This window comes from Equus quagga, chromosome 2, assembly GCF_021613505.1.
Source record: "Equus quagga isolate Etosha38 chromosome 2, UCLA_HA_Equagga_1.0, whole genome shotgun sequence".
NCBI classification, from domain to species: domain Eukaryota; kingdom Metazoa; phylum Chordata; class Mammalia; order Perissodactyla; family Equidae; genus Equus; species Equus quagga.
Window position 1 is genome coordinate 60,607,959 of NC_060268.1, and position 27,220 is coordinate 60,635,178.

Consider the following 27,220-nt stretch of genomic DNA (forward strand, 5'->3'; position numbering starts at 1 on the left):
ACTCAGTGCTCGATTCACAAATTTTTCCCCCCACAAAAGTCCTGGAAACCCGAGCAGAATTCAGACAGAACGGCAATTCTCTTGTGTCACATAACAGTGCTGTTTATTACCAAATGAGCACATATTTTCCAGCTCTGGGCACACTGATTTTGATCCAAGCATGATAATACTTTTCCTCACCTCTATGTAGAACCAGCCTTCAGGTCGCTGTGCGGAAAATTAAACCCTAAATAGGTTATTTGTTACTGAACTTAAAACACCATAAAGGCTCTTGAAGAGTTTCACAACTGTCCTCTTTGTCTTAACCTCTGTCAATCTCGCTTCCCGGATAAGTAACTATTAGAGATGTGTTTGTGGTATCTGTGTGCACCAGCTCCAACACAAATACAATGTCGTATTCAGATTATCATTCTTGCCAGACGTATTTAAAACAATTTTCATACTTTAATCTTTTCAAAAAAACGGTTTTATATCAGATTTCATTATTTATAGAGTGTCATTATTTGTTGAGGAATTATACAGGGCAAAAGGCTGCAAGTTGTTTAAACCAAATGACCACTGCATACTTTCTAGATGTTTCTACCTTTTGCTACACAAAAACAAGCAGTTACATGGCCCTGAAATAGAGGTCTGAGTCTAGATTCGCTCAGAATCTCCAGGACGATACAACACTCTCTGTATCATGAACGGTTTGTGCAACAGGGGCTAGGTGTCTAATACTTTTCCCACTGGTGTTTCTTCTCCTACTCTCCACCCCCATTTATTGGAATGCCACTTATTAGGAAGACAAATACCTTATAATCATCTCAGCATCGAAAATATCTAAGGGATTAGTCTAAAACTTCACACAAAGAGTCAAATTCTCTACTCTACAAGTAAGGAAACAAATTGGGCACCAACAGAGGTGTTTTCATTTATTATTTAACTTATAGTGCATCTAGTAAGGCTCCAATTACCATGAAAGAAAAAGTGTAAACTTATTTATCACGAGCAGAATAGGGATGAGAGCTTGGGTCTTCTTCTAATTTGTGTTTTTCTGTAGCTGCTTGAGGTAGTCTGAGTGGAGCCTTTTGGTTTACTCTGGGAGTAAGCCATCATTTTTGCGTATCCTTATCCCTAGTCATTTTAGTAAAATCTTCTGTAATTTCTCCTATCCCTACCTCCACCTTGAACACACACAGTTCTGGTTGCCAAGAGGTTCATCACGTTTCACATATAAAAAAGAACTAAAATTGAATCTTGCCCCCCCCAACTTTTATGAGCTGAACAATCTTAGAAAATCAAAACTTCTCTGAGCTTTAATTTCGTGCACGCACGCGCACGCACGCACTTGTGTGCCCACAATGGAAGATAACACAGACGCGTTTCAAAGTCCCTTTGGGTCTGGAGAGAATATGAATTTGTATTTAATCTTTCCCTCTTCCTTAGACTGATGACTTAACATCCTTCTTTTAATAAAAATAAAAATCTTAAGCCTTCTTTTAATGTTAGTTGAAGTTTTAAAAATATATTAAGTATGATAGCTAAAAATAAATCAAAGTTCTCCCACGCCCATTATCGGCTGAAATCACTGCTTCAGGCTGACCGCCTACTGAATCACACTCTGTGATGACAACTCTAGGCCCTTGTGGCAGCTCCTGCCGGTCCGATCTTTCTTCTTTTGAAGAAAATAAAGACTTGGGAGTATACATTCCAACCAAAGGCCGAGTCCTACCACAACAAAATAAGCAACTTTGCTTACGCAAAAATGATTACTTATTCCCAGAGTAAACCAAAAGGCTCCACTCAGAATACCTCAAGCAGCTACAGAAAAACACAAATGAGAAGGCAACCCAAGCTCTTACCCCTATTCTGTTGCTAGACAATTTCAGCCATGCTGTACAACAGCCCCTACCTTTGAAATGAGAATGTTCTCCTTGGGAAATTACTTGAAGATCCTTTCGTAAACATAGGAGTCTGACAGATCTAGAAACAAACTCTCAGTCTTGCAGAAGAATGAATGTTTCCCAAAGAAGCAAAGTCATAAATGATGGCTGGCTTTGCCCGTGAAATTCCCCAAAGCTTAGCTCACCCATCGCATAACTGAGGCACCTGCTTCTGCAGTTGTAGAAATCTGAGCACATGGGGATTGCTTCTGTAGGCAAATGCACCTGAATTTCAAACAAAAACGTCAATTTCTCTACAAGTGGAGTGTCTACTGCAACTTTAAAATGGGGCTTGACTCTTCAGTTTTCAAAGTTTAAACACACACACAAAAAATTAAGAATGCCAGAGTTAAGAAGCATTACATAATCTGACATAAAAACAAGTCACACGATAACACAGAATTTTACATCTAGAAAAGATGTTCGAGATGATCTGGAACAACCTTTTATTTTTAACGTTAACCCTACATAGTAGGAGTTACTAATATACAACGTCTCTACTTTGAGTTCACTCAATAGAGAAAATAAAAAGGCTACCAGGCATGCGTAATCCTCTCTTTAAACACAGGGCCTCTGGGCAAGGATTTTTCTTTTTTCTTCCCTCAGAATTAAGACTTCAACCATCCTAGATGGAAATGCGAGTATATTTTAAAACCTTCTTTTAGGGTTAATCTTACACCAATGCCACCACCTTCCATTTAAATAGTTCTGCTTGCTAAGGAATTCCAACACATTTCATTCACACATTCCGGGCACACAAATCTTGAATGTGAACAGACGCCCCCGCACTTACTCCCTGACCACTGTGGGCAAGTCACCTCGTATTTCCAAGCCACAGTTTCTTCCTTCATAAAATGGAGAGAACCTAACTTCAGGGGTTCACAGGGATACAAGAATCAAATCAAACGACGTGAAAACATGTTTGGGAAGAGTACTGACACACATATAAATGCTTATGATTATACGATCTCCAAATTCCCACATTTCACTAAAAGAAAGAATTGGGCTCCAAATGTGCACACGTAGAACCCGAATGGCTTAGAGTTGCCGAGGTGGCATTACACACTTTACAACCAAACAAGTCTCCAGCGACTCTTCTACCTAAAGCTCCTTCTAGGAAAGTAGAGGAAGAGGTTAAAACTTAGGCATCCACATTTTAATATTTTCAAAGGTGGAGCGCACAGTTTCAGTACTCCCTCTTGAGGGCAGGAACAGTACCTTAGTCATCATTTTGCTACAGTAACTGCCAGACCAGCTCTGTGCTTACTATCAGAGCACACTCTTCCAGAGTAAAAGTGAAATGTTCATATAACATATATGAGGCAGAGAGAAGTCTGGCCTTGGAGTCAGCATACTTGCTCTCACACTGCACACAGCCTTGCACGAGTCCCTCAGGCGTCCCAGCCTTCACTTCCCTTTAAAAGCCTGCACTGTGGGTCTGTAACGCCCCTTATCTGACGTCAGACATCCACCCAAAACACTGAAAGAGGGCCTCTGAGTGACAAAAATGGAAAAACGTTTCTCACAAAGTCTATCACACACTTTATCTATGTAGAGACTTACTGATTTTTATTTCATGTACATTTGTAACAAACTTGGTTATTTCGTTATGAAATGTTTCCCACTGTGAGTTAAAAGCAGTGAAACAGATCGGATATTGAAGGAAAGAGAAACTGGAGAACCCTAAAGCTTCCTCTTCCTGACACATGGAATGAAACCAAACCTTCCCCCAAACGTAGGTCAGATTCAATCCTAAATCACACGACGGCCTGATATCACAGAACATTTGACGAGTCATTCATTATGGTAGTCTCCATCTCTTAGGCCAAATTAGACTCAATTCATGATCGATTTAATTCCACCCTTCATTACGGGAAAACAGAATAACGCTCAGCAAACACCGCATACTAACGCTATCCACCATCACCCTCCTCATTACCTGGGAAGAATTCTAAAGCCCTCTTTTATAGTTCACTTTTCTACTCAAGCAATCTCTTCACCAACTGCTCTTGTTTTATTTTTCACTACGTAACATTAATGGAATCACAAAGGAAAGGTCATCTAATTTTAACTGCAAGTTGACTTTTGAGTTATCTAAGAGGCATTTCACATATAGCAATAAAGTGCCTTATTTTACAGAAATAATTTTACCCCCAATGACGCTAATGTACTTTAAAGAAGTACAGGGTTACTATTCGCCAACTAGAGGCGGTCAGCTCCTTCAAGGCAGCGTCCACCATTTCTGAACCTTACAGCACGTGACAGACGACCACAGCCATCAGAATACTTCATAAATATTTCTGATATTGGCTTTGAGAGGACTTTGATATATCAGTAATGCAAATCCAAATGCATATAATTCTTTTGGCAAGTTAACTACACCAAGAATCTTGTGCAAATTCTGAGACATTCACTAGATGTAATGTACGATGTAATGTTTATTGAAAAATATCAGGGTCAAAATTATATATGAAAATATAAAATATTAAAACACATTTTATATATGTATATAAATTACATATTATATTAAATATATTAGCAATATATAACATATATTTTTGTATTTAAAATTTTAATTAAAAATATAATATATATTAGATATAAAATGTAAAAAATTATACATAAAGTATCAGGATATGGGGCCGGCCTGGTGGCGCAGCGGTTAAGTGCACACATTCCACTTTGGCAGCCTGGGGTTCGCTAGTTCCAATCCCAGGTGCGGACATGGCACCACTCAGACAGCCATGCTGTGGTAGGCGTCCCACATATAAAGTAGAGAAAGATGGGCACGGATGTTAGCTCAGGGCCAGTCTTCCTCAGCAAAAAGAGGAGGATTGGCAGCAGATGTTAGCTCAGGGCTAATCTTCCTTAAAATATATATATATCAGGATAAAAATTACATGTGAGGGCCAGCCATCGTGGCCTAGCGGTTAAGTTCAGTATGCTCTGAGTTGGTGGCCTGGGTTTGGTTCCTGGGCACCAACTTATACCACTTTGTTAGCAGCCATGCTGTGCTGGAGGCCAACACGCTGAAAAAAAAGAGGAAGAGTGGCATGGGTATTAGCTCAGGGCAAATCTTCCTCAGCAAAAAAATGAAAAATTACATATGAAATGTAATTACAATTTTGTTAAATCCATGCATTGGAAAAAAGACTGGAAGGAAATACACAGAAAAGTCAACAGTAATTGTGTTTGGGTAATGAGACCATGGCTGACATTTTCTCTTCTTCATATGCTAAATCTTATTTAATGAGTCTGTACTACTTTTACAATGAGACAATTTTTAAAAAAGAAAAGCAAGGAAATAAATGGGAAAGAGCACAGCTTGGAAGAAATGGCAGAATTAGAGCAGTTAGTTACCATTTAGTAAGCGCTATACACTTTTACCCTCCCAAGGAAATTTTTAAGTGATCACAAATGATAACTAAGTTATAGAATATTTGTGCTGGAGAGACATCCTGTCTAATTCTGTCATTTGACAGCTACAGAAAAAAAATTATAGCTATATGATGCTTTCCAGATTACAAAGTGCTTTCGGAAATATCACATCACCTGTCTTTCAAACAGTCTGTGAGACAGGTTGATACGCCCCATTTTAAGGATCAGGAAACTGAGGGTGAGAGAATGTCCTTTAACAATAACATCTACCATTTATCGAATGTTTACTATGTGCCAGCCTCTGGGTTAAGCACCATGATCCTGTGAAAACTGTCATCATTTTACAGATAAGAAAACCGAAGGGCAGAGGTTAAGTGTGCTCACTCTCTTGCAGCTGAGAGTCGCTGCTCCGACCTGAAGCCACACACTGAAAACAAGAGTCCTGCGTTATAATCAACCTCACTGAGTCCTTCAGTGGAAGAGCTGAGCTATGACCCAGCCCTGTGCTCTCTACACTGGTCTCCTCGCCTACGGTTTCTTTTCAGTTACTTAGTTTGACAGCCACTATGAAGGTCCAGAGGCAAAGGGAGTAGGCCCAGTCTTACCCAAAAACTAATGCTGGCGGAGGGCCTTCGTCCTAGGAGGAAGGCAAGGCAGCGAACAACTACAGCGGAGGGGACAAGCCAACAGCCTTATATACATCAAGGGGGAGCCCGAACCTCAAGAACAGGGATAGCAACAAAACCCACAATTCCTGCACCTTACACTCGCGTAACTCGCGACCATTTCCAGAGCGCCTTTCGGTTCACCTCCAAGAATTCCCGCAACAGCCCGCGGGCTGGGCGGGCGGGCATTAGCACCACTTTACAGAAAAAGCTGGAAGAAACGCAACAGTGGGGCGGGCAGGAAGAAAAGCAAAGAAGGGAAGAACTAGGGGCAGACACCTGGGGGGACTGGGCACCCCGACCGAGTCTGAGGGGCACCCGAGGAGCCACAGGCCCCTGCCGAGCGGAGGGACAGCCCAAGGCCCACGGCAGGGACAAGGAGCCAGAGGGAGGCCGTGGTGCTGAGGCTGTCGCCCGCCCAGGCCCGCGGGTCCGGGAGGTGGCCCAGGAGCCTCCGTACTCACGCTGGACCAGCCTGTCCCCGGTGAAGGAGGAGGAGCAGCTGGTGACGAGCGCGCAGGGGACGCCTGCAGCCATAGCCCCGCTCGCGAGCCGGTTCCGTCCGGGAGCCGCTTCCGCCTTGGGCTGCACCACGGCGGCCGGCGCGCGGGGGAGACACGCCAGGACGGGCGCGTTCTCGGAACGGCGCGGCTGCCCTGACTCCTCCCTCGCCCCCTCTTCCGCTCCCGGCTTAGAACAGGCCAGGCTGAGCTTGGTGTTGCCATGGGGACGAGCACCCTCCGCGGGCGGTTTCCGCGCCTGGGGACTGCGTCCTCCGCTGGGAGGCATCCCTCCCGGGTCCTAGCCATGGCGCAAGAGGCTGAGAACTGCGACCCCATCGGAACCATCTTAATCCAGGTGGGAAATGGGTCTTTCCCGGCCCTGCCCAGCTAAGACCCTTCTGAGCGAGCTGCGGCAGCGCAGATCTACTTGCGCCCACCCATTTGGAGCGGCGCCCCCAGACGGCCTAGATCACGCGAGCGGCACCACCTCTCAGAGAACTCCCAAATATGCCAACCCAGATCTGGTCCACTAGCCGCCTCCTGTGCCTTACCCTGGAGGTTGCGCTCCAGAAGCACGACCATTCTGCCTCTGTTATAACTCGAAAACCATACACGTCACGCCGGAACCTTTACTTCGGAAAAATCCATCTTACACTGAGGCACCATGTTAAAAATGTTATGTTCTGAAAAATTTGAACCCATGATGTGGGGGCGATACAAATCAGCCACACTGGGGAGGTGATAAATTTGGGGAGAAATTGAAACGTGTGAACTGATTTTCTTAAGCACCCAAATTTTGGGGATCTAAAAGTTCCTTGCAAATAAATGAGTCCTGGGGATGTAATGTACAGCATGGTGACTATAGTTAATAATACTGTATTGTATATTTGAAAGTTGCAAACAGAGTAGATCTTAAAAGTTCTCATCGCAAGAAAAAAAAATTGTAACTATGTGTGGTGATGGATGTTAACTAGACTTATTGTGATGATCATTTAACAATATATACAAATAGCGAATCATTGTGTTGTACACCTGAAACTGTTATATGTCAATTATATCCCAATAAAAATAAATAAGATAAAAGTCCGTTGCTTGGGAACACACACAGAACAATATATTAAAGATAATGGATTGCAAATCAAGTTAAAGTTTTCAATATGAAAATGTGACAAATTTAAAAACTCTGGGAAATAACATTTTCTAATCTGAGGAGGGGAAATATCAAGAAAGTCTTTACTTCCCCAGTACAACTCAGTTTGTGACAGTTACACTCAGATTTTTCCAAAATGGGAAAAGCATTTTGTTGTTTTTTCACATTTACATATGGTAGTTTTAAAACATTTCCATATATCATCCCTTTTAACTTTTGTATTTAGCTCTATTTGATTAAGGCTTGAAGTGATTTGCCTAAGGTCACTCTATTAGGACTTTCACTCAGATCTGCAATGGGTCTAATTTTTCTTCCTGATTTTGGTCTGTTATCTCCCATCTGGGAGAGACTTCTTTAAATTCACCTTTTCCAAAATACAAACCCCTACCCTCACCAATTTCATAGACTTCCCTATCATGAGTCATACCCAGATCATGTTACCTCACCTTTTATTATCCTCTCTTTCTCCATCTCCCTAGAATGAGTTTAGCCAAACTGCAAAGTCTGAGGGAAGTCTCTATAAGACTGCCCTCACTGTGACACCAGGCGCAAGTTCAGGGGTCGCCAGAGCCATCCTCACTTCAGACCAACTGTCTACAAATTTGGGGGCCCCGACCACCTCACACTGGCTGATTTGCTAGAGCAACTCAGACTAATGCATTTACAGTCTCTAGTTCCTCTAGAGGTTGGAACTGATGGGAGCATGGCTCAAAGCCCCCATCACAAATCACATTGTTAGACTGTCTGGTGGCCAAAGCCCTCAAGCAAAGCCACTCCTATCAGGCAGGACACTCGGGGCCTAGAGATCGCCTCCCCCAGTGTCCAAGGGCAAAGCCAAGACCCTTCTTTGGGAAGAGCTAAGAATAGTCACATCCATGCTGATCAGCACCCTACTTGCGGGTGGAGGGCTGTGTAGAGAAAGAGAGCTTACCTGTTAACCTGATTATCGAGGCTGGTCTCTGGATACGGTGTAAAACCCTCCCTGGTACCATGTAGACTGTCTATAACAAGGAAATGTGGAGACTCCACTACTCTCCTGCTGAGTCCCGAGTGTTCGTGAGCACACAGCACCACTCTCAGACATGCCAACAGATTTCACTTCTACCTGGGGCTGTGATCTGCTTCCTGCAAACAGGCTGCCAATAAGCAGTACCTCTAGTGGAGAGAACGCTTGGCTGGGAGTCAGAATCCTGAGGTCTGACCCTGGCAATGACACTCTTCCAGTGGCTCACTGGCTCATCACTTCACCTCTCTGGGCCTCAGTTTTTTCTTCTGGAGGATACACAGCTGGGATTCGATCCAACTCTGATTCTAAATTGGCCCAATTTCCCCAAAGCTACATCATTTCTCTTTACTGTAAAGTGGACTTCCTTTGCTGTTAGCCTAGGCAATCGAATTGTTTCTGTCAATTTATATATTATATATATTTGCCAGAAAAGCAGAGGTACTTCAAATCTCCACTTGTTTCACCCTAATAGAGTACGTGAGGTCTGGGTCTCAATCAGATACCTGAAGCAACTCTTTAGACGATTGGTTCTCAAGCGTGGTCCTAGGACCAGCATCCTCAGCACCAGCTGGGAACTTGTGAGAAATGCAGATTTGCAGACCCCACTCCAGACCTACTAAATCAGAAGCTCTGGAGGTGGGCACCAGCGACCTTTTTTACAAACCTTTCGGATAACTCTGATGCACACTCAAGTCTGAGAGCTACTGCTTGAGATCATATTGTAAAATAGGAGCTGCAATATGATTTCAAAGAAAAAGAATCAAAGCTAACATGGTGTTTACCAGGTATCATGCACGATTCTAAGTGCTGTGTATATTTTAGCTCATTTAATCCTTACAACAGACCTATCACATAAGTACAATTATTATTTCATGCTATGGAAAGGAAACCAACCAAAGATGAGCATTGCGGGTAGACCCATATACATAGAAAACGTAAGCAATCTTCTCAAACCCTCCATCAATCATGGTAGAAAAAGAAAGTCTTTTTTGAATCCTGCCTTTTCCATTGAATTTTCCCCAACCTTTAGTTTTGTATATTTATAAATTTACATTAGTATATTTGTAGATATTATGCATGCACTGGTTAGTGGCTAGGCTCGAAGGCTCCGGATTCAGACTGCCTAGATTAACCAGCTGTGTTACCTTGCACAGGTTACTTAACCACTTTAAACCTCAGATTTCCTCAAGTATAAAATGAAGATAATAGTATAAACTCCCTCTTAGGAGGCTTCTAAGGATTAAAATATAGGATAACACATAAAGTATAATACTCAACTTAGGTCTAGGGTGGGGCCTGAAAATGTGAATTACTAAAACATTCCCGGGGGAAGCTGGTGCTGCCCCAGGCACCAAGGCTGGGATGAAGGTGCCATTAACAGAGAGAGGGAAGCCAGGAGGAATCCACTCTTTATTTACAGAGATCCTGTTTTTATTTAAATTTTGACATTGTATTCATCATAAAGCTTTGCATTAATTTTGAGGTTTTTTAAATCTTGCATTATAATATTTATTTGAAAAAAATACTCAATAGATGTTAGTTATTGGTAGATCTAGTCGCTTCCTCTTTAATATTACTTAGTTTTATGTACATTTCTTTGTCTTTTCAAAGTTAGCCTGCTTTTTACTCTAAGCTACTGGAAGAAAAGGAAAAATTGATTTTCACCTGCCTTTTTAACCAGGATTACTCCATTCTCTACTAGAACTTTACGGGTGTTGCTATTTGGCAAACAAGCTATGCCTTGTTTCCCTGATGGAAGCTGATTTTTTGGATATCCCATTTTACCTGGCACAGGATTGGGACATAGATCCTGGGTCTCTGGATAATGATCTACTCATTAATTCAGTCTCCAATAATGTATGCTATGTGCAAAAATGAATGGAACTGGAATAACACTATTATTTAGAAAATATAATAGATGGTACAAGTTAATAATGAAGGTAGTATTTTGATAAAATGTCTAAAATACTTAAGAGAAAATAAGTAAAAAAAGGTCAGTGCTCTAAATTATAAACTCTTTGACTTACTGTGAAAACGTGCCTTATATGTTTGGATTTTTCAGGGCAGTTCTCATTGTTAATATTCCATCCCATTGTCAGATCATGTATCAAGGTCCATGTTTTTAGTTTTGGTTCAGGAAATATGTTTATCGTCTCCACGTGGAGTTCTACTAGGCAGCGTTTCGTTAACTACTACTTTCACTTTCAAGTCTATAATTCAGACTTTTTGCAATTTTAGCGGGATCTTTCCTCAACTAATCAGAATAGTGGGGTTTTACTATAGTGGTAACAATCATCATTGTAATTAAAATGGTAGCCAATTTTTAGTGAGAGCCAAACGCTGTGCTGAGAGCTTTAGATTATCTCAAGTCCGAACAACAACTCTACTAAGCAGGTGTTACTTTTAGCCCCATCTGCAGAAGAAGAAACTAAGGTACAAAGCTGTAAAGTGACTTGCCCACAGTGATAAATCCAGTGTGTCGATCCTTAACGGGTTACGGCATGTTTGTGAAACAATCTTGAAGAAGTTTGGTGTTGACTCTGGGCTGTTTCCTGGGTGCTTTCATTCGTTAGCAGCTCTTAGAAGCTTTGTTTTTGCGATTTATTAATAATAACGTCCTGCCTTTTTAACACATCTTTATAAATGCTTGCTTGACCCAACAATTAAACATATGTTTGTGCAAAGCAAGGATTATCTAGTCTTGCAATCAAAATTAGCTTTTTAATTAGTTTTGGAAATCATATTTCAAAAACCCAACAGTTGTAATGTTAACACCAACCTTGTAAATATCGGAGCTAATTGACAGCTTGATATTTCACTGTCTTTTTTATCAATCCCTCTGTCTGATTTGCCAGGAGCATACAACATAACAATGAATGGGAAAGTGATGAGAATGACTTGGCCAACCTCCATCTTTAGAAGAGACGAATCAAATGGGATTACAAGACTGCTTTTGACAATATGGAGCCCGATTGCATGGCTCTTTTAAATTCTAGAGCAAATCTTTGACATTAAATCTTTCAAGGGCTTCTATTAAGCAGCCCTGTCCCCAAATTGTCAAAATAATAATCTCCCTCCAAGTAGGAAATGTATGGAAAGTGATGCGTTTGATGGTCACGGAGATGACGGGTGACACGTAAAATAGAAGAAAGAAAGAAAGAACAGAGATTTAGAACTTAATCTCTTTTCCTACTCAAGTCTGATGACACATTTCCTACAATACTTGCCTCTATTGCAATTATACAAACAGATGTGTGGTTGTTAAAGGGGAGAAAAAAGTATGTGGTAAGAAAGGTAAAAAGCTCTTGAGAAAGATTAGGAGAGCGATTCAAATCAATGGACATTTACTAAGTGCCAGTTATGTGCAAGGAGTCTCACTAGATTTTATAGTTCAGGAGAGGAGAATTTTGTTCTGTGTCCTCCTGTGTGGCTGGTCCTGTACAAAGCACTTTACATACTTTAATTCGTTTTGTTCTTGCCAGTATTCTGAGAGGTAGCTATTTATCCCCATTTTACAGATAAAAACAGTGAAGTTCTAAAAAGCTAAGTAAATCTGCCAAGATCAGTTTAGTAAAGGAGGAAACAGGACTCTAGTTCATATCTGTCTGGCTCCAAAGCCTATATTCATTCACTTTCACATGTATTGCCTCATTTTCATTCAACAATTCTATGAAGTAGAGTAATTCTTTTGTTATCCCTTGGTGAAGAAACTAGAGAAAATATGGATGGTGCACATGGACATCTTAACTACGTACCAGACCAATTACGTATTATCTCAGGACTCCATGAAGAAGTATAATTGTCCACACAAGCCAGATGAAGAAATCAGACCTTTGGTTCCCTGATAAGTAAGCTAGTGCAGTGTTCACTCCCTCCCACAGCTGACAGGTGTAATTACAGAATGATACATGAAGCTGCAAATGCTACAGATACTAGAGCTACGAGAGGGAAATTCAGCACATTCAAAGGATGAACCAAAAATTGTGGGCCTGGAAGTGGGGATTGCCCTTGAACTGCTTCTTTTTACTTTCCAAATGTCTTTAGACAATAGATGGTCAATCAGCTTGCAACAGTAATTTGGACAAAACAATCGAGAGGAGAACATCTTCATCCTCAGTGCCTACAAGCAAACAGTAGGTGTGTTCAAATTTCAATCTGCGAGCCCTGAAGGCTTTACACGACAATTTGTGCAGAGTACAAATGACCAGGTGTGTCTGCCAAGACTGTGACGCCCATTGGTGAAAAGATGCAAATTCTGATCTTTTGAATCCTTGGCTCCGTGGGAACATTCGAGAGGTAATCGATAACATAGGCTGGATCAAGGTGTAGGTCCAGTTATACTAACACAGAAAAGGTAACTGTTTCAAAATGCCTTTAGCAACCCAGTCTGCAGATTGTTATTGGTGTGAGTATTGCTGAAACAGGTGTTGGGTTCATACTTTTGCATAACAAAATGTTTTTCTTGTGGCAGCAGCCCATACAATAATTGGTGCCATCTGTATTTATCCGCAGAAGTTTGGTTTCTAATATGAAAGCAAAGAATCTTATGCTGTCTAATTTCGTAGTGCCCATTTTATTCTGAGGGGGCTTGCCATCGGAGAGATGTTCATCATTTCCAAGGGTAATACACACTGAAGGAAAATGTTACAGTAATAATACGTTGCTTTTTCTTTATGGATCATTTTCATTTCTGACTATGTAAAATAAAATCAAGGCCATACACCTATGGAGCTTCTTCAGAGCTGTAAGTGGCGAAGATCCAGCCAGAATGGAAAACTAACAGGCCCTGCCAACATATTTACAATTCTCTTTTTAAAGGCACTGCTTCTATTAGAACCTCTCTTTACTGGAAGTTTTCTATTTTCTCACCTCTTAACCAATTAGTAGAAATCGGAATCTGGCACAAACTGCTTATCATCTCTGGCTCAACTGCTTTACCCTCTGAGAAAGCTCAATCGTGGAGTTACAGTTTTGTCTTGGATCTCTTACTAAAAGAGGAAGTACAAATAGAAAGTCGTATGAAAGCTTAGTTTCTTTAATTCTGAAAGACAATAATGGAATATTCTAATAAAGCATATTTTAGAACCACAGAGACTGTCCTTTTCAATGAATACCATAAAATTCAACTTTATTATCTCTAGCAATTCAAGAAAATTGCAAACCTTTAAAATAACTGTTGCAGGTGGACTATGTACGTATTTTTTCAATATTTTATATTTTTTATCCTTATAGGTCCATGAAGACCTTTATCAGTTAAAGGAGAAATTAACAAACTTCCCACTTGAGGAAAAAGGAGAGACTTTAGACATTCGGAATCTTGAAACAGCAATCAAAAGGACTGAAGTGGGGTTAAAAGTAAGTAGAGATTTAGATATTAAATAAGAGATGGGAAGAAGACAAAGATTCTTCCAGAAGAAAAGAATTGTGGTTCTCACAGGATGCTGTGTAATCCTGTGACAGAGGTGGACTTAGATTCACCTCTCATTCCTTTCCTTTTATTTCGTGATAATGATGATTATTACTGATTGATTGGTTTACATCCTGAAACAATCCACAAAGAATTTAAAATACTGATAATCTAAGATTATGCAGTGATAACCCTAAAATGTGGTTTGATAAAAAGAATTTCGAATTTAAAAAAATAATCACTATTAGTCCAACAATATGCCTGACCAAAAAGAATTCATACCACTCCATTGCAGAGAGTTTCCATCAAATTCACTGGATTCTAAAAAATAAGAGGACTTTTCCCAAATAGCTTAAATATTTTGAGATTTGTCATTTTTTTTCTTGCTTCAGAGCTCATGGGTTTTTTAATGAGGAAGATTGGCCCTAAACTAACATTTATTGCCAATCTTCCTCCTTTTTTTTTTCTCCTCAAAGCCCCCCGGACATAGGTGTATATTCTAGTTGTACATCCTTCTAGTTGTGCTGTGTGAGATGCCACCTCAGCACGGCCTGATGAGCTGTACTAGATCCGTGCCCAGGATCCGAACTGGCAAACCCTGGGCCACCAAAGCAGAGCACGGGAACTTCACCACTCAGCCACGGGGCTGGCTCCTTGAGATTAGTCATTTTTGTGATATTGTAACACAGTGGGTAAAACTAAAGAAATATACTCATATTGGAACAGAGGGAAAAAGCAGATAGGGACTTCGTCATTATAGATGGATCTAAGGGCAGGGGAGAATCCAATCTTCAGACCAGGATAATATTCATTTATAAAACAAGGATGTCTTAGTACATGGGTCCAAATAAAGTCCAGCTCCATCTTCTAGATCTCTAACTGTCAGTGTCTCTGCTCTTGCTTCAGACTTTCACTCTAACATGTTATCACTTCATTGCTCAGCTCCGGAGGCAGTGAGGGAGCTGGTGTATTTTGTAGCCTCATGAGACTAGCACATCATTGTTCTATATTACCTGATGGTGAGCGGGCTGGGCCCAGCTGGAGTCTTTGGGTTGGCCATTTTAAATAATCTGTTACCTAAAGGCCAAATTCTTTCCTCGGATGGATGCTTGCTTGAAGTGCTCATAAGAGAAAGACATTACTCCATGTCTGAATTGCCTAGAAATTTACCTGGCTAAGCAATTTACTGACTATTGTACATAGTTTCATTTGTGACAAGGTCTACAGGTCACTCAAGCTTTGAGTCAGTTGTTTATTATGCTTTTTGGGACAGTTAAAGTAATTTGGCCTTGAGATGCCTAATGATACCTTAGGCATGTGATAACCACATAGCCTGTTGTCTTTTGCCTTAATTACACTATTCAGAGTGTTAACCTAATGAACTGGAGTAAATTAGCTGAGTATCTTAAGTCCACTATAATGGCCTAAACTTGAACTTTTCTGTAACAGATTCACATTGAGAAGTATTTAAATGTTGTAAACCAACACGTGTTAACGATTCCTGTTAACGATGATAGCGTATATTCTCCTCACACTTCCAAATGGTAAGTAAAATAGCCATTTCGGGGTCCAAAATAAGTACAATAAAAAAATAACTTTTCTTGTTCAGGTGAGATTACTGTAAAAACAAAATTTTCTTGGCTTTGTTCATATCCATTCTACTAATTTCAGTAGAGGTTTTGCATACAAAGTTAATGGCAGCATTTGGACTTTAATAAAGTTTATTCTGGGTTACTTTTATTGAGTTCTAACGCCTGAAACCATGATAATTATTTCCAGGTCCTAGTTTTGGTGTTACTCTTTTTTTTTTTTTTTTTTTTTTAGTGAAAGGTATCCAAAATTCAACTCCTAAAGGAAATATTTTAATGTAAATCAATTTTTACACTATTCATGTGGTACTTTCTATACAATTTTTAGTATGTCATATGTGCTTTATTGTAAAGATGATTTTGGTATCCAGGGTAAACAAAACAAAAATAATAAAACTTGCCTGAAATCCTCCTTATGTAATACATTCCTAAGAGATGATTTATCAAAAGTAGAATTGAGTTAAAGAGAAATGACCTTGCCTCGCTTCGGACCTTCTCACATATAGGCTTCCTGAATTTGAGTGTACGTAGATTAAGGTTTTGTACTAAGCTTAAAAATCCTGTGGCCCTATTTGCATTGTAAATATACACCAAGCATAAGTGAATAATATCGGACAGTGAGGTCAAGTTTCAGAAACAGTGCACGAGGAAACATGGAAACGTACTGGCATAGCCAAGTCCGGCACTCAGTATGGGGAGCAGGGCCTTGGATAAAAATCGTACCTGCTTCCTTTCCCCCACGTGATGTAGAGCCACAGGCACCCGTCATCCCCTGGTGGAGACAGCCCTTCCCGCTCTGTCTAGGCTTTAGTCATTTATGTCTTTGATCTTTACATTTGGGAATTAAAATATGACCTGCAAATAGGTTAATATACACAATCTTTTAAAACAAGGAATCTGTAGGGAAAATAATAAGAAGGATACCATCTTGGAACAAAAAGCATACATCACATATGACAGGAATATCCCTTTCACAACAGTCACAAGATTGCTTTGCTAGCACAGCAGGTCAGTGGTTACAAGGTGAGCGCAGCAGGTCGGTAATTCGTCCTTAGTTTCTAGGAAGAGATCTTTATCCTTAAGGAAGTGCCAATATCGGGGGAAGCTACGTCCCTATCTTTAAGGGCATCATTCTTGTCTTTGGGACATCATAAATGTTTAAAGCAGATGTACAATGTGTACTCAACAGGCCACATCAGGCCCTTTTGGAAAAACAAGGTCAGGGCAAATTAGTTTGAAACCAAATGGCTTCCTCATCTACTCCAATATATGCTATTGCTCTTCCTTTGTTATATGTCACCAACCCTAATGAAACTTCTCCTGTCCTGTCTCCAGGTTTCTCTTTGTCCTCTTATCTTGACAAGGAGCAGAGAATCTGGGCTATAGATTTGCGGGTTACAATAGCTGAAAAGAGGAACCTAGGAAGCAATTGCAGCTATAGAGAACCAAACAGAAAGCTTCTGGCAGAGACTTTTTCTTGTGCAGTTCTTCTCCCTTGCCAAGGAGTGTCCTTGCCCCTTATTAGGGTCTGGAAGAGTGAAGGAAGATATTAATCAGGGCGTGGAGCTGGCTCCTAGAAGTGGTCCTTGGACCCTTTCTTTCCTAATCAATACAATATATAATCAGCAGCCCTTCTATCAGGAAGATGGAAGCCTGGAAAGTTTGTATGGGCCCCACAAGCCTGGGGGAGCATCTCAGTCACAGCTGTGGATGTGTGGTGCTAGAGTGGCATGAAATTTGAAAATGCAATGAGATGAGCCAAGGTCAAAAACTGGAGAAAAGTCCAAAGTGGGTGTTCAAAGTAATCAGGCCTGAGGCAGGCGCTGGGAGTCAAAGTGTGAGTCACAAGGAGTGGCTCAGGGAGGAGGAGAAGCGGCAGCAGTAGACGGCAATGGAAAACAGGAGACCCGGGAGATCAGGGGCTGTCGCCTGTGACTGACATGCTCCCAGGTAGATAGTCACACCTGGTTCTGCACTTGCAGGGGTGTCCCAAGAGGCTCACGGATAGACTCGGCTTCTGCTGTGGCCTGCTGGGAGATTATATGCAGAGCAGGTTGCAGAACCCAGAATTCCTTCAGGTTCTCCCCTGCCTGAGGGGAGCAGGACTGGCCGATTCATTGCGTTTTTCTTCTGAGGTTCCATGACAAAGTCCTTCGTACCCAAGGGAGAAGGTGTTTTTTCGTTACCAATGGCATCACTCACTGAGGAACAGTTTGCTTGGTCTCAGCATTGATGAGCAAGTCAGAGGGGAGACTTAGCTTCATGAAAGTTTCAAGTTGGGACAGAAGCTGGACCTGACCTTTCATCCCACGTGGCCATCAGTCAAAGAATTTGGGCATGCACCCATAATATGTGTATAATTTATTTATTTATAAGTTACTTACTTATTATTATATAGAGTGAATACATTATAAAATACACCAACATAGAAATTTTTAAATAATGAAATAAACATTTTAAAACATTTTTTTTTTACTTTATTAACAGCACCAAACTAATTTCTCTTGCTAAAAACGATGATTAATTATAACGTTCTGGTTTCTTGACCTTCTTCATCCTGATGGCTTCATACTGGCTGTAGCTAATATCCCAAAACACACTCTACACCTAGCTGAGATTCAGCGTTGGTGCTGGTTAAATGCAAGTCCATATTTCAGTTAGTCTTCTGGATAATTTTTAAGTTTGGGGGGATTTTGGAGGCTGACTTTTTATAGTTCAATTGGGTTATCATCATTTCTACTTTCTAATGTGGCTGAAGAAAAGCTCATACTAAAAGTGTCCATTTTGCCATTTTCTTGTTTTTCACCGATGTTGTTATCATTATCTTCCAAATACAGCGCGCTTTTTGCAGGCATCTTTTGAAGACAACTGTCCGTTTTTTCAGGCTTCGTTTAGTTAAAACCAGATCATATAGTCCATGATCGCTGCATGAGTAAACTGCAGGGCATTCTCACACCCTGAAAGCAGATGTGCCAGGGCTGGCCCCACTCTTCATGCCTTTGTGGTTTGGAGCTTCCACTGTCAGGAGGCCTCCAGAACTGCAGGTGACCTGACTACATGAGGGATCCAATGACAAGCTGAATATCAAATAGTAGGATAAAGTAATTTCTTATTTTATATATTTCTTATTTTATGTGAATAGAAGTTTGTCTATTCTCTTCACACCACCAATGGCATTGTCTTATGTTTCATCTGAGATGTGTGCACCCTATTTGAGAGACCACAGGGCTAGAGTGATGGTTCTTAGTTTTGATTTGCAATCTTCTTTCACTGGAATCCTCTTTCACTGGTTCCCAGATAGGGTCCTGGAATCTGCATTTTAGCAAACAGACTTGATATTCCTAATACCAAGATAATTTGTGCTTGGAATCCCTGGGACAAGCAGGACTCCCTGGAATCAACATTCTTTGGCCACATACAGGGCCTGCCTCTATATGATCAAGAGCCTGGTCCTGGAGGTTCTGCTACCCCATTGCTACGAAGGGTTGGAGCAAGGCTTTTGTGCTAGGATTGAGCCGGGAATGGGACCTGGCAGTCAGGCTGGTAGGACTGCCAACATCTGCCTAAACTGTAAGTTGGAGGGGGTATCAGAGGCCAAAACTCGAGGACAGCAACTCTTTGTGAGAGAGGTGGCATATAACAGGACTACACATCTCTGTTGCTCATTCGACAGCAGAGCACAGTTCCTATGAGTAACTGAGAATCATCATTATTCAGATACACGAGGCTTCATTCTATCCATGGAAACCCAGGAAATCGGGATATTCATTCCAAATGACTGCTATCCTGCATACACCTTTAAAAACTATTTAGAACAGATATACATATCATCATCCTCATTATCATCATTTCACCATCATTGTCACTATTTTCAGTTTGCAAATGGCTGTTTTTTTAACCTATGAAGTGGATTTTGACCCTTTCCTTTTTTTTTTTTTTAAGTTTTTTATGTTTTTGAGGAAGATTAGCCCTGAGCTAACTACTGCCAATCCTCCTCTTTTTGCTGAGGAAGACTGGCCCTGAGCTAACATCCGTGCCCATCTTCCTCTACTTTACACATGTGACGCCTACCACAGCATGGCTTTTGCCAAGCAGTGCCATGTCCACACCCGGGATCCAAACCAGTGAACCCCGGGCCGCCGAGCAGCAGAACGTGCGAACTTAACCGCTGCGCCACTGGGCAGGCCCCCCTGACCCTTTCCTTTTAAAGAGGTGCAACATGAGGCTCACACTGGTCTCAAGTCACACAGGTTGTCAATGGTGACGCTCAGATTCAAGTCCAGTCAAATGTCTGCAATCTAACCCTCTTCTCCTTTCCACAGCTGTCTGAAAACCAGGAAGCCTAATTTTCACAAAAGATGGTTTTCCTCTTGAGCAAGTGTTGCTCAAGGGACAATCTGGTAATTTTGTCCAGTAGAGACAAAAACCAGTAGGTACACAAAGTAATGATAATGGATGCCAGCAAATGCGAGATGTTCCTAGCAGTCATTCAGAAAACAACGATAAGGACAATACCAGAAGTGCCATGTTTTCTCCAAAGAGCTCAAAATGCTTTGGCATTGTTTTCAAAATAAGTTTCCCTATTATCCCCCTTTGGCAAGGATTCTTCTTCTGCATCCGAGTGTGGTTCTTGCTCTTATCGTCGCTGACTTTCACTGACCTCTCTGCTTGTGCTATGTGCTCACGCTGTTCTTAACGACCACGCTTCGCTTACTGACACGGGCAGGGTGAGGACCACCTGCACCAGCACCATCAGAACTGCACAGAAATCTTCATTGTATATTCGGTTGTGATGATGTTTGAGGGGGAAAAAACAAGAACAAAGCAAATAAATAACGGTGAGACACAGTGAGAGGGAAAGAAGAGGTTTCTGTGAACTGGCAAGAGTAGATTGGAAGGTACATTTTCACTCAGTTGTTGAAGCACCTTGGAGCCAATCTATTCTGAGTTGTTACAAGGCAGTACACACATCCCACTTATGTAGAACATGACTGCATTCTAGTCATAGAGAGAGATGAAGCACGGGTAACAAGAGGTTAGCACTTGGTCGTCTAGGTGAAAAGTATTCAGATGCCCACTGTTCTTTCAGGTTTTCTGTGGGTTTGAAATTTTTGAAAACAAAAAATAAATTTTTAAAAAGCATCAAAAAAAGATAATACCAACTGGAAAAATATTTGCAACAGATATGTCACAAAACTTCCTAATATTCTTGAGTACAAAGAGCTCTCGCCATTAAAAAAGAAAAACCTAGGGGCTGGCCCCGTAGCCGAGTGGTTAAGTTTGCGCGCTCCGCTGCAGGCGGCCCAGTGTTTCGTTAGTTCGAATCCTGGGCGCGGACATGGCACTGCTCATCAGACCACGCTGAGGCAGCGTCCCACATGCCACAACTAGAAGGACCCACAACGAAGAATACACAACTATGTACCGGGGGGCTTTGGGGAGAAAAAGGAAAAAATAAAATCTCAAAAAAAAAAGAAAAACCTTGATGTAGAAAAAAGGACATCAACAAGCTGCTCACAGAGATAGAAACGCAAATAACCAGTAAAAATGGGAAAAATGTTAATCTCACTGGTAAGCCAAAGAAATGCAAATTAAGCAATGTATTGATATTTTTTCTTTATAAATTAGCAAAACAGATCATTTAAACCACCCTAATGCTCAGTGCTGGTGAGGGGCGGCAGAATGGGCATCCTTCTACTGGTAGAGGTGTGAATTGGCACAAAGTTCTTAAAGGCAATTTTTCAACACATGTGAGAAGATTTTTTAAATTATTATTTTTTAATTTAGCAGTGGCACCACTAAGAATTTATCCTAGGAAATAAGGAGAGAGATTCATGAATTTCTGTATAAGTTTGTTCATTTCAGTGTTATTTCTAATAGCAATAAATTTGGAAATACCTTAAATGTGAACAGTAAAAGAATGATTAAATCCATAACACATCTATGCATATATTATATAGCTATTAAAACTGATATTGTCCAAGAAATTTTAATGATGTGGAAAAATTCTCACAGTATATGTGGAGGGGAAAAGCAGATTACAACATTTTATTTCAATTAAAATTCACTTCTAAATACATAATCCATGGGGGAAAAAGGATTCCTAAGAAATATACTAAGAGAGTTCACTTCTAAGAGGATGGGGTAGACATAATCTCCCCTATTCTGCTAAGTACAACTAAAACTCTGGATATTATATATAAAACAAACCTAAGATGACTTTGAAAGAGAGAGAGAAGAAGGTAGACCAGTTAGGGACCTTGGGACACAAGGAAGGACATGGGATGTGGTTCCCAGATTTCTTTTTGCCTCATATACCCCATATGTGATCTACATCCTTTTTCTTCTCTCTGAAAAACTTCTTTTAACATTTCTTACACGACAAGTCTGTGGTAACAAATTCCCTTGGTTTTTGTTTGTCTGAGGACATCTTTACTTCCTCTCCACTTTTGAAGGATAATTTTGCTGGATACAGAATTCCTGGTTGATCTTTTCCTTTCCACACTTCAAATATTTCACTCCAATCTCTTCTTTCTTCTGTTGTTTATAAAGAGAAGTCTGACATAATTCTTATCCTTGTTCTTCTGTAGGTACAGTGTTTTTTCTCTCTGTCTCTTTCCAAGATTTTCTCTTTATCTTTGGTTTTCCGAAGTTTGAATATGATATGCCTAGGTATGGTTTTTTTTGGCATTTATCATGCTTGGTATTCTCTGAGCTTCCTGGATCTGTGGTTTGGTGTCTGTCATTAATTTTGGAAAATTTTCGGTCATTATTACTCAAATATTTTTTCTGCTCGTTTCTCTCTCTGTCTTCTCTTTCTGACATTCTCACTGCATATCTGTTATACTTTTTGTTATTGTCCCGCAGTTCTTGGATTTTCTGTTCTGTTTCATTCATTCTTTTTTCTCTTTGCATTTCAGTTTTGGAGTTTATATTGACATTTCTTCAAGCTCACTGATTCTTTGGCTGTATGCGATCTACTGATAATCTTGTTAAAGGCATTCCTTAGTTCTTACAGTGTACTTTTATTTCTAGCATTTCCTTTTGATTCTTTCTTAGAGTTTCAATCTCTGTTTACATTACCCATCTGTTCTTGTGTCTTGTCCACTTTTTCCATTGGATATTAATGGATATTAAGATTAATATTTTAGCATATTAATCATAGTTATTTTAAATTTCTGGTTTGATAATTCCAAAATCTGTTATATCCGAATCTGATTCTGATGCTTGCTTTGTCTCTTCAGACTGTTGTTTTCTTGCCTCTTGGAATGCCTTGTAGTTTTTTATTGAAAGCTGGACATAACGTATTGGGTAATAGGAACCAAGGTAAGTAGGCCTTTCTCTGGCTAAGAGTTACACTATGTTTACTGTTTGCTGTAACTGTAGGTGTCTGAGGCTTGAATCTCCTCCACTGTCTTTGTTTTTGTCTCCTCTGTTGTCTTTGGGTTCCCTAGAAGCTCCTTCTTAGATGGAGTCTGAGCCGAGCTGTTCTTTGATCGATGACCCTCTGTTGTACAGAGGCTCTGTAGGTGTGGTGGTAAGGCCTGTGCTGGGGAAGGCATTTGACAATCGTGTGACTAGGTCTCACTCTTTGAGTGGGTCTAGGCTCCTGGACTGTCACCTTCACAAGTTTTTCTCAGCATTTGCCCCTGCCTTAGGTGAGGCGGGAAGACTCGAGGGGGCTGGAGTTCACTAATTGCCCTTCTTCAGGTCTGATAAGGCTTTGGTAAAACAGTTTTTCTTGAAAGCTGGTGCTCATTACAGAGAACGGAACAAAGAACAGAACTCTCTGGGAGTATTTTAACATGGTTTCTTTTCCCTTCCCCACGTGGGGAGCAGGAGATTTTTCTCTGATCTTCACAGTGAGAATATGGGGGCTCCTGGAGGTAAAACTCACCAAGTATGGGGTTCCCTAAGACTTAACCCCTCATAATTTTTAACTCTCAAGCTAATCCATGCGGAGCCTACAGAGATTTGTTGATGAGAGTTTGTGTGTTCTTGCAGGGACTGGCTCTAGCAGCAGGCTTCACTTGGGCCTAACCACCGGTTTTCGGGGCAGCAGTTTTCCCTGTGATCTCAGTTCTCTAAGAGATCTAAGAAGAGATCTTTCTTGGTTTGTTCAACTTTTTCTCATTGTGAGGATGGGAGTGAGAACTTCCAGGTTCTTTACATGTTGGAACAAAGCCAAAAGTCCATAAGTTGTGCTTTTTTTTCTCTTTTCTTTTGGTGAGGAACATTGGGCCTGAGCTAGCATCTGTTGCCGATCTTACTTTTTTTGCTTGAAGAAGATTGTTGCTAAGCTAACATCTATACCAATTTCCCTCTGTTTTGTATGTGGGGCGCTGCCACAGCATGGCTTGATGAATGGTGTATAGGTCTGTGCCAAGGATCCGAACCCACAAACCCCAGACCGCCAAGTGGAATGCATAAACTTAATCACTGTGTCACCAGGCTGGCCCCACAAGTTGCTTTTTAACGATAATTTTACAAAAATGGGCATCAGTATAATCAAGAGATAGAATCATTGGTGGCTGAGTTTCATTGATCTTAATTATGTTGACCATTTTAAAGAACTGGAACCTGCTTTCAAATTAAAATTTTTAAGACACACACTGTACACATATGCTTATTCTTACAACTTTATTTTATTTTACATTACTCTCCCATGGAACTGCCCACTGCTTAATAGGAAAAGCCTTTAACCACTTTTGATCACTAAGTCTTTGCAATTATATAAAATAGCAGAGGTTGAAAGAATGAAAACCTATGAACTGTGTAGGGAGCAGCATTTTAAATATATTTAACATTGGCTATCCTGTGATTTGATTTTCTTAAACAAAAGACAGCATCTTGTATTTTTCTTTCAAGAAATGTTTTACAGTGTAGTAATTCTGTCAATTGTGAGTCATTTAAACACAGCCAGAGATAGAGCTTTTTATTCATGCTATAATGGTCATTATCAGACTTGGAAGCTCTTATGCTTAATAAATAGCTGCAGTTTTTAGTGACTAAAATGCTGAAGATTGGTCTAATTTATTGTAATTACCAATAGGATATATCCTATAAAATGTAATTTAACTAGGATGCATTGTTTTAAAATTACAGTTTGTGAAGCTTTTAAGATAGCAAATTTGATTTTAAATTCTTTTTTTTTTTTTTCCCATTTAGGTTGCTTCCAGCTGTAATTGATCAGAAATTATTTATTTTCCCTCTGGAATCTGAGGGTAAACTTTGGAAACCCCAAAAACAGCACAGTACATTTCCACATCCCTTTCCAAGAGTAAAGGTAGGAACAGAGAAATCCAGAGAGACGGAAAGTGGACTAGAGGTTGCTCAGGGCTGGGAGGAGGGGAGAGCCGAGTGACTTCTAATGGATATCCAGTTTCTTTCGGGATAATGAAAACGTTCTGGAATCAGATAGTGGCGGTGGCCGCACAACTCTGTGTATCTACTAAACACCGCTGAATGGTACAATTTAAAAGTGTGAATTTTAATGTATATGAATTATATCTCAGGAAAGTTGTTTGAAAAAAATTTTTTTTAAGATTAAAGGTAGGAAATTTGCTTTGTGTTCTAAATGAGAAAACATGTCGTTGTTTCAGGTATGGTCATGGTATTGTCAATTTCTACGTCAGAAAGCAAAATAAATCAAAACAGAATGCCTTCTAATTTTTGAACAAAGCCCTAGATGGAGAGTCTCCAGGTGGCAAAGGATAGAGCTCAGGAGGTTTCTGACTGTGTCTCCACTGGGTGTTTCTTCAATTTGAGTCCTGTTCCCTCTCGGACTCCCCCAAAGTATTAGTAGGTTGCCTCTTTGGGGTACCAGGTACTGTTACCAGTGCTTTGGGAATACTAACTTCTTTAACCTCCAGAGCAACCCTATAAAGAGGTGTCATTGTTGTCTTCATTTTATTGATGAAGAAACCAAGGTACAGCAACGTTCAGTAAATTGCCCAAGACAACACAGCCAGTAAGAGTCAGAGTCAGGATTATGAACCCAGAAATGTAGGGATCCAGAGCTGTGCTCTTAACCCCTCTGGGACCCTTTTTAAAATAAGAGCTTTATTGAGATATAATTTATATACCATAAAATTCACCCTTTCTAAGTGTTCAATTCAATGGTTTTTAGTATGTTCACAGAGTTGTGCAGCCAACTTATGGTACCCTTTTTATAATTGTTGTATTAGCCTGTATTTTTCCTTCAGTACACTTGCCACAATTTGTAATTAGATATTGGGTTGTATGATTTTTTAAAAAATATCTGTCTGCCCACTAAATTGTAAGCTTAATTAGGGCAACATCCATCTCAGTTTGTTCAGTGCTATATAATGCCAGGGGACTCTCAATAAATGTTTGCTGAAGGAATAAATGAGACCACTACAGTTACCTCTAAGGGTATGCTCATCCCCGTGTAAAATGTCAGTGCAGGCTGCTCTGCACTCCCAAAGCAGCCCGCTCCTACCTTTGTCCTTGCTCTTGTTACACTGGGTTCATTCAGCCACTATCCGTGGGAGACTTAATCTGTGCCAAGGACTGTTAGGGGCACGCTGGGATGGGCAATTCAGAGCAGGTCCCTGCCGTCATAGAACTTACATGCTAGTGAGGGGAGACAGACCATCGATAAGAAAATACCAGATGATAATAAAGTCTTGGATGAAAATAAAAGAGAGTGTTGTGATAAAGGGAGCTTAAACTTATCTTGCTTACTATTAAGTACCTGCTTCAGTTAAATTTTTATTATTTTGCCAGGAATCTTAGGAGGGCCACAGAGGGTCTACAAGTGGAAGATTGTAGATCTCTGCTTTATAAGGACGATGAAATAAAGTATCTGAAATTAGAACTGTTGTAGAAGGTAGAGTTGCTATTATTATTCCAGAAAAAAAAAAAACTGGCCAGGAATTAATTTTCCCAAAAGAGTTTTGACTCCTGGCAATGATTATAAAGATAAGGAATCTTATGTGCTGACTATAACCCCGGGTTCTTTTAGCTGCGGTGAGCATGGGTGAGCTTCATTTAGAAAGGGGCAGGGACTGTTTCCCATCCTGACTTCACCTCCAGGGCCTGGATCCCTGTTGATGTTTTATTCCTGATATCAGTGACATCTGCTTAAAAATGCATCACCGCTGGCACAAAAGATAGCCCTAATTTTGCACAGTAAAGTCAATGACAAGCAGTGCTGTTTCGCCAGCTGTTCTGCAAGCCTACTACACCAACTGAAAAGCTTACATTATTAAGTAGTTGTGAAATCCAACTGGGATATTACCACCTCTAATTGCCCACTGCAGACCTTTTCAACTAGGTAAACCCCAGTTGCTCTTTTAAGCTCTTTTTCCAAAGTGGAGAGCTGTTTTTGGAATTCCGTTTCACACCAAAAAACTTAAATGACAAACGGTTAGGAGTTGCTCAGTTGTAATTAAGAATCATAATTAAGAATTGTTTATCAATCTTCTTTTACATTTGAGAAAACCATATTCTGATGGTTTTTCCTCATAGTATGTCTCAGCTCTGACTCAGTGCCAGCCCAGCCCCTCCTGGAAACATCTTGGGCGACAGGCACACGTATCCTCAGAACAGTCAAGGAAAGGGTTTGAAATAAA

General features: G+C 40.5%; 2 protein-coding genes across 2 annotated transcripts in view; one reads left to right on the forward strand and one right to left on the reverse strand.

Annotated features, from left to right (window-relative positions):
- AAGAB (alpha and gamma adaptin binding protein) overlaps window positions 1-6,772 on the reverse strand; it is a 48,242-nt gene extending 41,470 nt beyond the window's left edge. The window contains exon 1 of the mRNA XM_046653367.1: window positions 6,433-6,772. Coding sequence (XP_046509323.1) covers window positions 6,433-6,757 — 325 coding nt within the window. The 5' untranslated portion in view covers window positions 6,758-6,772. The remainder of the gene's footprint in view (window positions 1-6,432) is intronic.
- Window positions 6,773-6,775: 3 nt separating this feature from the next.
- IQCH (IQ motif containing H) overlaps window positions 6,776-27,220 on the forward strand; it is a 176,506-nt gene continuing 156,061 nt past the window's right edge. Inside the window, exons 1-4 of the mRNA XM_046653366.1 lie at window positions 6,776-6,826; window positions 13,860-13,982; window positions 15,484-15,578; window positions 24,792-24,909. Of these exons, the coding sequence (XP_046509322.1) occupies window positions 6,776-6,826; window positions 13,860-13,982; window positions 15,484-15,578; window positions 24,792-24,909 (387 nt within the window). The remainder of the gene's footprint in view (window positions 6,827-13,859; window positions 13,983-15,483; window positions 15,579-24,791; window positions 24,910-27,220) is intronic.